The sequence below is a fragment of the Zingiber officinale genome, chromosome 2B (assembly GCF_018446385.1).
Source record: "Zingiber officinale cultivar Zhangliang chromosome 2B, Zo_v1.1, whole genome shotgun sequence".
Classification (NCBI taxonomy): domain Eukaryota; kingdom Viridiplantae; phylum Streptophyta; class Magnoliopsida; order Zingiberales; family Zingiberaceae; genus Zingiber; species Zingiber officinale.
Window position 1 is genome coordinate 138,070,602 of NC_055989.1, and position 16,584 is coordinate 138,087,185.

General features: G+C 35.3%; 1 protein-coding gene across 2 annotated transcripts in view; it reads right to left on the minus strand.

Moving 5' to 3' along the window:
• Window positions 1-11,737: 11,737 nt before the first annotated feature.
• LOC122047422 (poly [ADP-ribose] polymerase 1-like) overlaps window positions 11,738-16,584 on the minus strand; it is a 57,424-nt gene continuing 52,577 nt past the window's right edge. For both annotated transcript variants that reach the window (XM_042608710.1, XM_042608711.1), the window contains exons 15-20: window positions 14,804-14,995; window positions 14,602-14,707; window positions 13,408-13,490; window positions 12,479-12,616; window positions 12,150-12,332; window positions 11,738-12,036 (exon numbers count right to left, since the gene is read on the minus strand). In XM_042608710.1, the coding sequence (XP_042464644.1) occupies window positions 11,989-12,036; window positions 12,150-12,332; window positions 12,479-12,616; window positions 13,408-13,490; window positions 14,602-14,707; window positions 14,804-14,995 (750 nt within the window). In that variant the 3' untranslated portion in view covers window positions 11,738-11,988. The remainder of the gene's footprint in view (window positions 12,037-12,149; window positions 12,333-12,478; window positions 12,617-13,407; window positions 13,491-14,601; window positions 14,708-14,803; window positions 14,996-16,584) is intronic.

Genomic DNA, 16,584 nt, shown 5'->3' on the forward strand with positions numbered 1-16,584 from the left:
CATAATAAAGCAGCATTGAAGGGGGCGGAACATAAAAAAAAAAAAAAGCTCTACAAGGGGAGCATCAGATTCTGAGATCGACAAGGTAAGTCAAGTACGATCTCTACCTCCTGATAAATTGTTTAAATTTATAAAAATGTTATCAAAAAATTCTTATCAATTGGAAAATAATAATAAACATTTATTAAAAGAAAATAATGAATTAAAAAGAATTCTAATTACATCTTCTCGATTAAAATATTTTCATAAAATAAAATTACAAGATGAAAAATTACAAGAACAAATAGAGAAGTTAAATACTACATGTTTGAATTCAAATTTTAAAAATGATCAAAAACTAAATTGGTACTTTAGATATCACAAGGAACAAATCAGAAAATTATTAAGAAAATATATTCCAAGAAAATTTTTGATTAATCCAGTGGGAAGGAATCTATTTTGGGTTCCAAGATTATATATTTAGGTTAAATTGTTATGCATGTCTTATTTTTTAAATTTTTTTTGCTTACAAATAAATTGCTTTGCATGATTTCTGTTAGAAATTAATTAGAATTTATTTTTTTAGAAAGAAAATTTTATCACTTATCAATAGGAAAAATTTTAAATTTTCTGACCATTAAATTATTTTGTATGAATTATTTAAGAAAAATTATATTTGTCCATTTAAAAATATTTCACATATTTATTTTTACAAAATTTATTTTTCTGTGGAACTTTATTATTTTCTCTATCTAAGAAATTTTTTTGAAATTTTTTGACTATTGGTAAATTTTCTATAAATTATTTATCCAAATAAAAAATTTTAATATTAAAAAATTTTATTTTTTCTGCAAAGTTACTTGCTATTATACATTCTCAGAAAATATTTCAAGATCTTTCAACGTTAATAACTATATTGTAAGCATTTTTTGGGGAAATATGTCTTTATATAGAAAAGAATTTATTTCTACTTAAAATAATATAAATTTTTTAATTTTATATCTACTTTATATATGGCTGTTCAACTGTTATAAAAATTTTCAGAATTTTTCCAAGTCTAAAAATTTGTTTAATTAATTTTTCCAAAAATAGTTTATCCAGATTTCCGAAAGTTAAACTTCCTGATCTTCTCTGAATGATAGTCAGTTTTTTTATCCTTAAACTCTATTTTATATTTATTTCAAGTTATTTTCATAGATAACCAATATTTTCAATGTGATCAGAGGGAGAGTAGAGATTAAGTCTAGGGGAGGGTAATTTATCTATTTTTTGCACATTTTGTACTTGCAAAATTTATTACCTTAATATTATTTGTTTCTTGATTTACCCTAACTTAACTTGGGTTGCTCACATCAGAAAGGAAGAGATTGTAAGCATCCCGAGGTAGTTTTGATGTGATCAAACAAGTCAAGTTAGGTCATGTTTTGGTTTAACCTTTGTGTCTAAGTGTGTAGGAGCTTAGGAGTACAAGAAGTTGAACAAAAGACGTAGCTAGTGAAAAGGACGATATAGGAGAGAGTCAACATGCTCGGTGTGTTCGAGGGACGAGGTGTTGCAGAAGAGTACGCTGGAGAACGAGAAGGAAGCACGCCACGGTTACGAGGGACGAGAAGCCGAAGCAAAAGGTTGCTGGAGAAGGCCGAAAAATGGGTTCGAATGAGCCATATTCCGGATGGCCAAAATCACCCAAGCGAGCGGAGCGGAGTGGAAGGTTGCTCGAGAATGTCGGAAGATAGGTTCGAGTGAGCCCTTTTCCGGATGGCCAAAATCACCCAAGCGAGCGGAGTTAGAGCGGAAGACTCAGAGGAAAAGTCAACCAAATGTTGACTATGCTCCGGGCACTCAGACTGGATCCGGGCGCCCGAACTACCTGTAGAGCTGTCAGACGGGCCAACCCATGGCAAGGCGGGTTGGCCCGTGGCGGGCTAACCATTTGGCGGGGCGGGGCGGGGCGGGCTGACCCGTCAACATAGCGGGTTGGAAATTTTCCAACCCAACCCAATCCAAGGCAGGTTGCGGGTTTGGCGGGCCAACCCGCAGACCCATCAAAATTTTAAAAAAAATTAAAAAATATTTCATATCTTCAACGTTTTACTTCCGAAAAGTTTCATCAATTAAATGTATCCACAAATATATATTTTAAATATAAATGGACACAAACAAATACTTATGTTGGATGAAAAGTACTATTTTTATTTCAAAATTATAACAAAGAAACATAATAAAATGACATAAAACTTATTTTACATGTATTTCTCAACCCGCGGGCCAACCCAAGCCCGTCACAGGCCAACCCCCATGGGTCACGGGGCTAGGCGGGTTGGCCCACGGTCGGCTTGGGTTGATAAAGTTCCAACCCAACCCGCTTAAATTATTTGGCAGGGCGGGCCAACCCAATGGGCCCAACCTAAATTGATGGCTCTAACTGCCCGGACCCAGGGCCCCCAAGCTTGCACCCTGGTCGAACTAGTTCAACCCAATCTGAGCGCCCAGAGCGGGTCTAGGCGCCCGAACCAGAAACTTTATCAAAATGCCAGCCGTCACGATCCGTTGCAATGAGGATAAAATTTTATCCCCCTCCAAGCGCCTGGAACCCTTCCAGGCGCCCCGATCATAACTATAAATATAGCTCTGATCTCAAAAGCTAGATAGAACACTTGTAAACAATTTCATTTGAGTTTATCTTTGTAATTGTGTGCTTTGACTGTTATAAGAGGCTTCTCCACCAGTATGAGACTTTAGTGGGTTTTCAACGTCTTGAATTAGTAATCTTCTAATTGCAAACCAAGTAAACATCTATGTGCCTCTTCTTTCTTTAATTAGTTTCTTAATTCCTTTTATGTAAGTGTTTATTTTAATAAAGCTGTAAAGTTCGAGGAAGGTGTTGTTCATTTCTTTTGATTTCAGTCTATTCACCCCCTCTAGCCGGCCGTCAGGGGACCAACAGTTGCTCGTGGTTGCCTATATAAAATCTGATCAGGCGACCGGGTGGGTACGGAGTCGACCCCATGAATCTAATCAAGGTGCACGTTTGAGGTGACGCGGGTGACCATATTTACTGCTCAGACAACCATATACCTAATTTTTACTGCCATAATAAATGTAACTTTTCAAATTCAGGCTACCGCATAGGGATAAGGTTGACTGTATACATAATTTTTACCTACCCTAGTTAATGGGATTTGAATTTTTGTCGATTAGTTACTAGTTGCATGTACACCGTCCAGGTAACAGAAGAGTCAACGATATTGACTTTTGTGAATGATATTTCTAGCTAAGTTTTCCATCCTACCTTAAGTTCATATGTCAAATCTCCGAAAATAAGTTAACATGCAATTGAAAAGAAATGATATTTATGAAAATATCTAAATTTTTTATCAAAATAAATTTTTCAAACCATTTTTGAAATATCCAACTTTAATTTTGGACTTGACTATCTATAGGATAGAAGCTTTTAATTGGTTGGTTAGTTAAGTAAGAGCTTCTAGCTTAATCTTATGAAAACTAAGTTGTTAACATGTGAAAATTACCTCACTTGATCAATGTAAAGTTTTTAGCCCTTTATTCATGTCGATGTATTGATATAAACATCTGGAATCAAATGTTTAACACTAATCCTCTCACCTCTTTCTATATTTTTCAAACATAAACAAGTTATTCCTAGGGTGTTTGTGAGATACTAACTACCTAAAAATATAGTTGCTTGTAGTGTACAGTAGGACTTAGGCTAAGTATATATATATATAATATTTTATAAAAAATAATTTTGAAATCATATTTGATTGAAAATGAGAATATATAATCATGATTTGAATCAATATTAGTCTAAAAAGAGTTAGTTCCCTTTAAATTGAAGCTCTAACATATTTCAATTTGACAATTGAGTTTACATGGCAAGAATTGGCATTAATTGTTAGTTTTGAGAGGTGTCCTAAGGTAATTATCTTATTGTTTGTACCTATTTATTGGATAAATAGAGATTCACTATTTGAGTGCACATTCTCTGTGTGTATGATTGGATCTCAAACTCATTTATTGAATGTCTGTAATACAATTTATAGCATGTCTGAACTTGTGATTGGATCACAACTAGTGAGCATCTCTACATATGTAATTATGAATGTGATGAAATAGTCCCAAGTTGTTGAATTGATGAGTTTGGACATCATCAATTTTGTGAGACTAGTACATGTTATACTCCTTAGTTTATCCAAGCAGTTGCTCCTCAGTGGCTAGAGACATTAGGATGCTGAGAATTAAACATGGATGCTAGTTATGGTAACTAGTTCATTAGAGTGACATGTTGTACGGCTTCATATGGTTCTCTACATATATGGATATGTCTGTGAAGTTCTTACTACAGCTCGAGTGTAAGTTTCCTTCGATTTGAGGTATTCAAGTCACCTTGTCATGAAGGCTTATACTTTGACATCTTAAGCAAAGCATCTCCTTGGAGATGTGGACCTGAGATGATTGGGTATAAGTCGAAGTGTCCAAAGGTGCTTGGATAACCCATAGAGGATTCGTCTCCTTGCGAGGAGATATATGCCCTATGGTCACTTGTCAGGATTGTTACTCAAAGTCTTTGGCCAAAGCATCATATGTTAAGAGTATTATACTCTTGGACAATGTACGAGTAACTTGAATCCATAAGACGAGAAAGTATTTCTTGGGCTAGGTGTGACGTAGTCAGCCTAGTGAAGACTAACACATAGACCATGTCATAAATCAAGTGGGTATAAGATGAGTAAAAGGCACAAGGGACGACTGACTGTAGCTGCTGAAGGGTTCAGAAGTGGTTCTGAAATCAACTATGATTTTCTAGTCAATTGGGGATTATGATATACTACTAGGTGTTACTCATGATCGATCTATAATTAATGGTTAATTATGGATGACCAACATAACTGTAAGGTCACACGCACTACGAGTTTATCTTAGAGACTTAAACCGAGTTTGAGAATTAGATTCTCAAATCAAGTGAGAGACAAAGTTTGATTGGACCAAACAAAAGATAAATATGGAAAGATATTTGTCGGAACAGAAGCGCAGATGGGCCATGACTATTGTAGGAGATATGAATTCATTAGGATTTGATAATAAACCAAAAGGGGTTTAGTTTAGTTATAAAATAATTTGGTTTAATAATAAATCAAAAGGATTTGGTTTAATTATGAACCAAGATGGTTTAGTCTTGATGGTAATAGATCAGATTGGTTTTGCTTATTGGGTTTAGGAGATGACTTGCTCCCCAAGTCATGTAGAGGTGTATAAATACCTCTCTATGAGAAGAAGAGATAAGGGATTTTATTCTCTGAGAGAAAACTCTAATTTGATTAGGCTTTCTTCTCATCCACTTCTCCCTCTCCCTCTCTCTAGCTGCCACCCAATCTCTTGCCGCCCAAGAGTTACCGCCCACCATCTCCAATCACCAAAATTTAGAGCTGACGAATTCAATGCCAACGAATTCAGTGTCGACGAATTAGGTGCTGACAATTTCTATGCCAACGAATTCAGTGTCGACGATTTTGGTGCCGCCGACAACAAGTTGCTAACGCCCACTGAATCATACCGTGATCACTCTCTTGGATCATTTTGTCTCCCCACTTTGGCTAGTACTGAAGCGGAGACTCTAGTCGAGCTTTGGAAGTCGTCTTGGCGAAAGCTCAGGGTGGATATGAATAGAGGCGAGGCTTCCGAGTGTCGCTTGGTTGATTCAATTCCACTCCTCATCGATTGACCTCTTGCTCGTTCAAACGTTCTCTATAAGGTTCATTAACGAACCTTCAAGGTACACTTAACGTAAATTTACTTTTCGTAAAAATTTATATTGTGATCATGTCTGAATGAGACGTATCTTATATGCATGTGGTGTGTGTTATAATAATTAGGAATTATTATTTATGTATTTCACTGTATATGTTTACAAAACGTGTTTTAGCACGTAACCACATTGGGCATTCTCCAACATTAATAACATGTATATGTTGTTTGGTACTAAATAGCATTTATTTTCTACTTAATTAACTAAGTATGACTTGGCAACCCAAACAATCTTACTTCTAACATTTCTTTTGACTAAGGTAAAGTAGCAAACATGATTTTGACTGGAGTTAAACCCAAGTTCAGTCTTATTGTATGCAATCCGTCTAGTCCCAAGAATCATATTTAAATATTTAGACCCAGACATGAACTTGCTCAATGTAGACTTTAACACTAACTTGGTTTTTCAAATTAGTGTTGTCTTCCTCAAAATTTGACACTTGAGTTGAAGTTCTAACTTGGCTAATCAAAGTCAATAAATCCAAGTTAATCCTTTCCTTAAGGTCTTTTAACCTCCTTAAGCAAAGTCTTAACCTTAGACATGTATTTAGCTAGGGTCTTAGACAAATAAGAGATAGTAGCTTACAATTTCTCAATTAATAGATATGTTATCTCATCAGTTGACTCATCTATGTTGCTAATCTGACTTGAGTCTAATGTTGAGTTGTAGCCTGAGTCAAACTCTGAACTTGATGCCTCTTGAATTGCTATCAATGCCAATAGGTTGACTTGGTTTGAGTTTGATTTGGATTTCGATGATGATTCATCCCATATCACCTTTAGGGCTTTCTTTTTTCTCCCTCTTTGTAGATTCGTTTTCCTTTTCTTCTAGTAGATGACAATCAATTTTGAAGTGGTCTTTCTTCTTGCATTCGAAACATCGAACATTCGTCAGATTCTTCTTAGGGATTTCCTTTTTCATGAATCACTAGGTGAACTTCTTTCTTCAGATCATCCACTTGACTAGGTCTATGACTTCTGAAAATAGGTCATCTTCTTTAGGTTTAGTTTTTGACTTAGATTATTTATGTGTAATCAAAGTTATACCCTTTTCTTTATAATCAAGATTTGTCTGTTCAAAATTATAAAAGAATTCTTCTAATTTATAATAGATAACTTTGTAAGCATCAACCATTGAGGCCCAAAAGTGGTCCTTGGAAATGCTTTAAGTGCATACTTGATAAAATCATGATTTTTTTAATTTGTTTGTCGATTAAGTGGATACTATTTAAGATTTATTTGAAGCGGTTGTGTAGTTGGCTTACCGATTAATTTTCCTTCATTTGGATGTTTTGGAGCTGACTTAGTAGCAAGTTTGTTTTAGCGGTTTGAGAATCAACTGAACCTTCCTATAACTTGATTAGTTTTTCTCAAAGTTGCTTAGCGCTACTAAACTATCCAATTTTACTTAGTTGTTCTTGAGTTAACCCGCATTATAGTGTAGTTGTGGCTCTATCATTGGCTTGAGTCCTTCTGTTATTGTCACTTGACCAATTTTTGAATTCAACTGGGGTGCCATTTGGATTTGTAGACAACTCAAAGCCTATCTTTATTATAAGATAGTTTTCAACATCATTCATGAGATAATATTTCATTCTCCCCTTCCAATAAGTAAAATTGGCACCATTAAAGAGAAGAGGGTGGGTTGTGCTGAATCCTTCCTACATAGATATTTTTCTAAAATTCTTGCAAATCTTGGGTTAGTACCACTATAATATATCACACAAATTTATTCAAGTTGTATTAAGGTATGAGATAGGATTTGGATTTGGTTTGGGTTTTGTATGGTTGTAATTTGGGTTTGAATTGGGTTCGGGCTAGGTTTGGATTGTGTTAATCAATTTAATTGTTTATTCGTCTCAAATTACAAAGTTCACCCTATGTTAGATTGAAGTTTTTCTTTGGACTAATTGAGCAAGAATTTCCTAAATAAACTTTTAGGTAGTTACGAGATACAAAAGTCTTCTTAATCAGAACAACAATCACTTCCTAAGACAAAGTTAACTTCAAAATCTAGTGCTAAATCAACTTTAATATAATGTCTTGGTCTAACTGGTTTAAAGTGAGGTGAGTTAGCATTCTTAGTTCCACTTGACTAGATGTACCAAGTAGGGTACTCCTTACCCACCCTAGATATGCATCCAACCAAACTTTCTTATTTATTATCAGCTCAATCCGTTCTGATACCAAATTATAAGAGTCACTCGACGCTAGAGAGAGTGGATGAATAGCGTACAAATTTCATTAGCAAATAATACATAAATAATTTAATCAATAAAGTAACAAAGTAAAAATAAAAATTAGTTAAATTATTCAATCAAGTATAACGAAATACTGCAAGCATGCAAAGTTAATATATAGCTAAGCCGAAACAAATAGATGTCATACTTACCGTCATAAGAGTTAAAATATAGCTTAGTCCTATTCGGTCAAATTCTATCAATGGTTTGATGTTCCCTTGGTTAACATCAATCCCTAGTGATGCAAAAAAGATGAGTTAAGATATTATAGTAAAAAATGATTACGCTCATCCCTAATATTTCTCATAGTCTATTCTATCCCTACATTATGTAAAAAAAAATAAATTACAATGTCAATTTATAACCAATCGCTAAGTTGACTAAAGAGCAAGAGATAGAAACGAGTTAATATATGACAGTAAGACATGTGGACTCAACAACTAGTCACTATAAAAAATTCATAGATTTACGATGAATTTTAAAAAAAAATCATTGCAAAATTTTTTTGACGAATTTTACAACGAAAAAATTTACGTCGCAAATAGATCACCTTAAAATTTTGCGATAAAAAAAATAAAAAATCATCACAAAATTTAAAACAAATAAACTTTGGTCACAAAATTCATCACAAATTATCGACGAAAATAAATTTTATTACAAATCAGTAATTATTTTGTCACAAAATTTATCACAAATTTCATCGCAAAATCTAAAACTAAAAAACAATTTTCATTACAAATCTACGACAATTTTTTTTTCACGAAATCTGCACCGCAGTCAAATTATTTTTAGCATAGATTCGACGACAAAAACATTTTCACCACCAAACTGCACCGCGGTCAAATTATTATTGCGCAGATTTGGCGACTTGAATCTGCACCCCGGTCAAAAATTTAAATTTCTACCATGTCAGAATGTGCAACTGAAACACGTCTGAAGGCAGTGAGTCAGTGCACACTGCTAGTTCGCATACAGAATATCAGTTGGCCTTGAAAAACCAATTAATGCAACAACAAGATTTAACAAGGAAGTCCCAAGCCACAAAAAATTCAATCTTGGAGCAAAACTTTATAACGCATCAAATGCCTATGGATCCAAATCCACCTTCTCCCCTGGTAGTCGCATCCAGATCCACAACTTCGATCACCTACGGCGTCACCATCCTCTCGAGTGTCATCTGTGCAATTAGAGCACCAGCTTTCACCTCGAAGTATAAGTCCGAGTGGCTGAACAGGATGACTCAAATCGGGCCCCGATAGTCTGCATCGATCACACCAGCACCCACGTCGATCGAGCTCTTCCATGTGAGGCCCGATCTCGGAGCTACGTAGGTGTCGTCAGGAATGGCGATGCTGAGATGGGTTGGACTAGAGCTTTGCGAGGGCGGGCCTGCCTCCGTTTCTCCCCATCCGGCAGGATCTCGCCGGCCACAGCATCGGCGAGCTTGTAGGAGTGTCGGACCATGAAAAGGACGTCGTGCTTCTTGAGGCGACGGAGGTGGCGCTTCAGCATGGCACAGTGCTTCAAGGGAAGGTCAGAATAGGTGCCGCATATCTTACTTTTTATATGAACTCTTTCTTACGCACTGAGGAGGTGAGGGGAGGTGAGGGGAGGTGAAGAAGGGGAAGGGCAATTTGAAAGTGTAAATTTTAATCTGTCTTATCTATACAATGAAAGAATTTTTTTATATTTAATTTAGAGTGTAAGGAAGTGTATGTAAAGGGAATTAAAAAAATTATATTCTAATTTTATCTTTTTTATTATATTAATTTTAAAAATTATCGTTTCAGGTATTCTTTGCATCGTGACGAAAAATATTCGCACCGCTCGATGTTTGCACATCATCGATGTCAATGCCAATGTCGATTTTGACGCCAACTTCGACACTGATGTCGATGTTGACTTCAATGCCAACTTCAACACCGACACTGACTTCGATGTACGCCGATGCCGACTTTAACAAATGAGTTACAATTGCTTGAATGCATAAGTCTTAACTGTTGGGATTCAATCAAAGTCCCACATTGGAAAGATTTGGTAAAGATCATGGGGTTAAAATGATGCATGATATCTCCATTAGCATGAAGCTTTTTGAGGAGAGGCCTAGAGCAAAGTCATACCATGAGGGTAATTGTGGAGATATGTGGACAATATCATACCATTATGGAGATATGTGGACAATATCATTTTGCCTTGAACGAAGTTGAGAGTGGGTTCGGAGTAGGTCAGGGTGATTAGATACTTGCAGGGAAGTAAGTAGGTTAGGGTGACTAAATGCTCGCGGATAGGCCCGGAACAAGTCAGGATGACCTGATGTCCTGACCTGATGCTTGTGGGAAAGGCCTCGAAATAGGTTAGGGTGACCGGATACTTGCGGAGAGGCGAGTAGGTTAAGGTGATCGGATGCTCACAGAGAGGCCCGAAGCATGTCAAGATAACCGAATACTCGCGGGGAGGCCCAGAGTAGGTCAAGGTGATCGGGTGCGGATGCTTTTGGGGAGACCCAGAGCAGGTCAGGATGACCAGATGCTCACGGGAGGTCCGGACCATGAGGGTAATTGTGGTCCTTCATTTGAGGGGAAGATTGTTGGTTCAATCAAAGTTCCACATTGAAATTTTTGGGAAAGATCATGGGATTAAAAGAATATAGGGTATCTTTATTGGTAAATCGGGAAGCGTATGCGACGATCAGCTCAGAAGTCCAACATCTTTTGATTCAGTAGGGATCTTCTAGTCTATAAATTATAGTCCAAGGGATGATTCATTGTATGAGAACCCTTTGATTTAGAGGGACCTCATCTTTAAATAATTAAAAGGACAAGATAATACGAAGGGAGAGATGAAATTGATTCGATAATATGAAGGGAGAGATGAAATTGATTCGCCGGTGGAAAAGTTGAGTAGAGATGAATTAGATTGTTATCACGTGGATCAGTGAACTAGAACTAGACACTAATTGAATTTAATTTTTATTTTTTACCACGGTGCAGATTTTGAAACGAAAAGACGGTGGAAAAGTTGATTTTTTTTTCCCTTGCCACGGTGCAGATTTAGCGACGAAAACCTTTTCGTTGCCAAATCTGCTTTTAAAAAAATAATTTGACAGTGGTGCAGATTTGGCAACGAAAGACAAATTTAGAATTTATCATAATTTTACAACGAATTTTGAATTTCATCACAAATTTTACAACAAATACTGAATTTATCGCAAAAACATAAAAATCAATATTTTCCATCAAAAATCAGAATCAATGATGGAAAAAAAAATTAAACAAAACCAAAATTTACCAACAAATTTTACAACAAAAATCAAAATCCATTATCAAATTTTACAACAAAACTCTGAGATTCATCACAAATTGACAATAAAACAAAAATTCATCACAAAATGTACCACTTACAACAAAAGTTCTGTTGGTAATTTACGATAGCAATTATTTGTTGTAGTTTCGTCGCTAATTAGCGACGACTTCTAAAGTTATAATTTTGCAATGACTTATCATAAAATTTCGCTAAATCAACATATTTATTTTTTATAGTGAGTGGGTTGCTGCTCTCTGCCTTCCACGAGGGCGCACACCCAAAGGTGAGCAGCATATAATTTCTCTCAGCAATCACATACTCGAGAAACAAATAAGTTCAAAATTTTAAAAAGAAAATTAAAAGATCATCATTGAAGAGGCTGGAACAAAAGATAAGTTAACTAGGAGCATACTAATAAACTAGTAAATGACCATTTTTACAACAAAAGTGGTCATATATTTACAGGTGGTAGTATCAACACAGGCAACTTATTTACAACCAAGTCCATTGAGTAGCCAATATGTCGAATTGTGCCAAAATCTTGATGCTTGTAACAAGTTGAAACACCAAATACGAGGGCCAAAATTTGAACACCACACAGGGTTCTCCAAAAGTAAGGTCTCTTGACATCAGACCAACTTTCTCACCTTTTGTGATGAAACCGAACTTTCAATAAAAACTGCATCTTGACCTGTCATAATACTTGATTCAGATAAGCTATTTCTATGAATTGACAAGATATACAAAACAGACTACAACTGAGGTCGACCAATACGCTGATCTAAACAAGTGTCAGCAGCCAACCTGAGCCATATTATAAACGATGTACTCATTGTAAAGTAACTCTGATGCTAGGATGGTTGATGAAACAGGCTTGCCACAGGGCACAACTACTTGATCCCTCCACATCTCAAACTCAGACTGCAGTGGCACCGTCTTTCCCAATCCTTTAGTTGAATGTTTCCCTTTTGGTGGCTTATCCATATACTACAAGAAAAAATAATACATGTAAGAGCAGGAATGGAATTCAAATCATCAAAAAGATCATTCAGTCGAGGCTAAAACCTAATGCGCTATGGTAACTTTTTTTTGATGCAGTAACGAAAATATTATGAATTAAGAGTGGAAATCACCGTAGCCTTCTTGAGCTCGTGGATCTCTCCCAAAGCAACTTCACTGAGAAGCATTAAACCTACAGGATCATTCTTGTCCACATAGCAATATTGTGCACTCTTACTTACTAGGTCAGCAAAGTAAATACCTTTGCCAAACTGCCAAAATCATAGAGACTATTACAACAAATAGCAGTACGCATCACTACACAGTGCTCATAAAATGACTACTCGCAAAATAAATGTCGTTGTACTTGCAAATCTAAGATGGAAAACATAATGTAAATGCAAACTCAATAGAACTTGATACTAGCATATTTATATCTCAAAGAGAGCGAATAGTCAATAAAACAATAACCATCCATATTCATTACCCTAAATATTATTGCTAATCATCAATCAGAAAGACCACCCAAGCCATATAAATGCTCAATTTAATAGACAGCAGTGAGGCATATCTAAGTTCAAATTGCATATAGAGAAATAGGTAAATAGTTTATGCTCAATCAAACCTCCCCTTACATAGGCAAACTCGGCAATGTGGAACTAATTATACAAGTCAAGGGGTCCCTATGGGTTGGCGCAGTTGGTACCGGTATGGGGTTTGGTCCAATAAGTCTTTAGGTCAATATTCCCAACTGATGTACAATGCCTCGTTGGGTGTCTGACATCTTTCTGCCCCCCCCCCCCCAATATGATTTACCTATATATATTTTACCATGGGCCCGGCCATACTCACCACTTGAGGTGCGTGATATCACCTTTTATTCCAATTATATAAGTCAAAGGCCCCTTTTTAATTTTCTTTCACTGTTCAAATAGTAAAACTTAAGCAGACCCAACATGGCCAACTATACTAAACTAGAATAGTTGCACACACAAAAACCTGCATAGGCGTAACCAACACACACGCCACATGTACACAAAGATAAGGGGAAAAACAAGAGAACCATGTAGCCAGTTGTTGGAGCTTCTGGAGGTGCAATTCTCAGTCCTTGGCTAAGAATTCCCACAAAGTTTGTCAAACGTGAACCTGCCATTAAATAAGCATATACACTTATAGTTAAGATGAAATTGATGCTACAACATAAGAAAGCAAAGGTCGATCATAATTTCTCACAAGACTAATGAAAAGTAGAGTAAAAACTAGATATAAGATACTCTGACAAATATTAACAGAAGACCATGCATGCATTGACCACATAGTGTTACTTCAAATGTTGAAGCTTGCAGGAGTTGGGAAATGATTTGATAGTTACCAACAGCAGGAAAAAGGTAAAATTCTTCCTATGGACAACGCTGAGACAAAGACTTCCTACTAGTGAATGTTTTTCCAATATTCTGCACTATTATGATAGCCTTTGTTATTATGTGGCACAGAGAGGGATTCTATAGAATATTATCTTCGTCACATGCAATATGCTTTATCATATTGGTCTTTTACCAGTGAAGTTTCAATTTTTTCAATACTTGGGCTTCTGTTTTGTGAATGTTAGAGGATAACAACATTAATAGATAATCTAAAACTATCTTGTCATTGTCGACTCCTTTGGGCATCAATGGTTAAATAGAATGCGTGATGATTAAAGTATTTCTTCTTCACCTAAAGTAATCGGAGCAGAGTTTTATCCTTTACTAAAGCCTATGAATGTGTGGAAAAGATGGTTAATTTTAATCATCTCTAATTATATTCCCAATTACAGGCATCCTTTCATTATGATGAATTATAGCTATCTTACAATGGATCATTTCTTTCGAGCAACAAAGATACAGGTGGTTGATTTATATTGCAAGATTCAAATGTTAAGATACCTATTACTAGCTATTTATATTTCAAGACAATTGCTATTTACATGTATAAATTAAGCATTCCTAAATGGCCTGATACAAATTAAGAATCAAAAATCGAAGAAAGTTATCAAATAGTTATACTTAATTTGGTAACTGCTTATAACTTTAGCTATTTGTTATATTGATTGTTTTGACTATCATTTGTAAAGAGAGATTGTATCTCAACTGCACAAATATTAGCTAACTTTGCTGGAGTTAGTGGCAAAAGCTAGATTTTTAAGAAATGTAATATCTTGTCTGGCAAGAACATTGCTCATGAATTAATTAGATAGTTGAAAAAAAAAACAGCATACCATGCCACAGCAGCATCTTATTTTTCATATCTTTAAATGGTGCAAACTTATCACACTCTCCTTCTCTTTCAAGTACAAAAACTTCTTCAAGTTCGAGGGACCAATCCTGTCAACCAAGGAAAAGAAATCAAACAAAGTGACAAGTCCATACAAAGAAAAGTTCATTTTGATAAAAAAAAAAATTTTTAAAAAGCACGCACACCTTGTGAGTTGGAGCATGGGTATTAAGAAGATATTTCTTGACAAGCTGATAGTCTTCACTATCATGTGACAATGGAGTAATACCACATTGAAGTTTCTCATATTTTTCATCAAGAGACATATCATCGTCTCTATCAAAACCCACCAGTCGGGAAGCGATTTCAATGTCTTTTAGAGCTTCAAGCATTTTCACCTAAATATTTGTTTTGGGATCATTTAGTACAAGTTGCATGGTTGCTTTTTCAAACATCATGAAACATTTTTGAAGAGAAAAATGAACTAAAATACATAGACAAATTTATTATACACAATGAAAAAATATTTCATCAATCCTCTCCAAATCCAATATAAGCTAAGCCATTCAATTATTCTCAATGGTCCCAAAGACCAAACCCTAATTTTGGAACAATAAGTTTACCATTCTAGAGGCATGGCTTTGTGAACTCTATTATTTGGATTCAACAGATTCACCTCTTCTTGTGTTGACTGACTTCGTAAGAGTATGGGTATTAAATGAGAATTAGAACCACCGAATTTGCCTGTGAGAGCAAAGGAAGAAAGAGACCAAGGAAGCGCATCTAAGACTTCACAAGTTGCCCATGTCACATGAGAAGGTAAGGGAGTTTAACAACATCACCCATAAGGAGAAAGGAAAGTTCAACAATCACACAAGGAGGCATTTTGCTCTTATCGTTGGGAAAGGAATACCAAGAAGACACAATTGCTCATGTTGAGTGAGCAAGAGAGGGCAAGGGCACACTTTCGAGGGGATAGGAAAGAGAGAAGGCTTGTATAGAAGGAATGGATTGCATTAGTTGATTAGGTTAAATTTGGGAGTATTTCAAACCCTCACCTCTTTAATTTTTAGAATTTTTTAAAATTTCCCTTAAACTATAGCATATAAAAATAACCTATAAATACACCCTAAACATTAAACTATATACGTTATATCTACAAAATTTATATACCATTATATTATTATTTACATTATATACTACATATTATATGCATTAATATTTATATTTCTTAACACTTGTTGAAATCTTTATGCCAATACGAGTATGAGTAGCATAGTTTAAGAATAACATTAGCATTCTTATAAACAATAACCAAGAGAGTACCTTAAAAAATTCCAAATCCAAACAACATATGATAGGCAATATATAGTTAGACCAACTGCATAATGCATATCCAAAATTTGAAGGAATATGTGGTCAACATAAAGAATATTTAAAAACATTCATAATAAGAAAAATACCTAACATATGAAAATAAAGTATATTTATTGGCATATCCAACTCATATTTCAACGCATAGAAAATAATATATATAAATCATATGATAATCAATATAAATCAACAATGTAAAATAGATTGTATATGTGTAATATTGCATAAATTAATATATCAAGTGTTTAACATTTACAAACAACTATTTAACAATTACTAGTAGCTATTGTACATGGTAGCTTGGAATCTTATACCAGATTGGTTAAGTTTTTAATGGTTCAAATGATCCAACTTTCTTTTAACTACACATACAAATTGCATACATCATCTGTCATCATATGCGTTAGGACACTTGCGAGCTAGAGGTGAATAGCTTCGATCACTTCTCTTGAGCTTGTCGTCATTATTTGAACACACAGCGGAAACTTTGATTCAATCTTGGACACCACATGCACTACACTTGGATTTTACTTGATATCCATCTCCTTAAGATGACTAATCCAAGGATCCACTCTTCGCTCACAGCTCCACTATGAACACTCTCCTTCTCGGA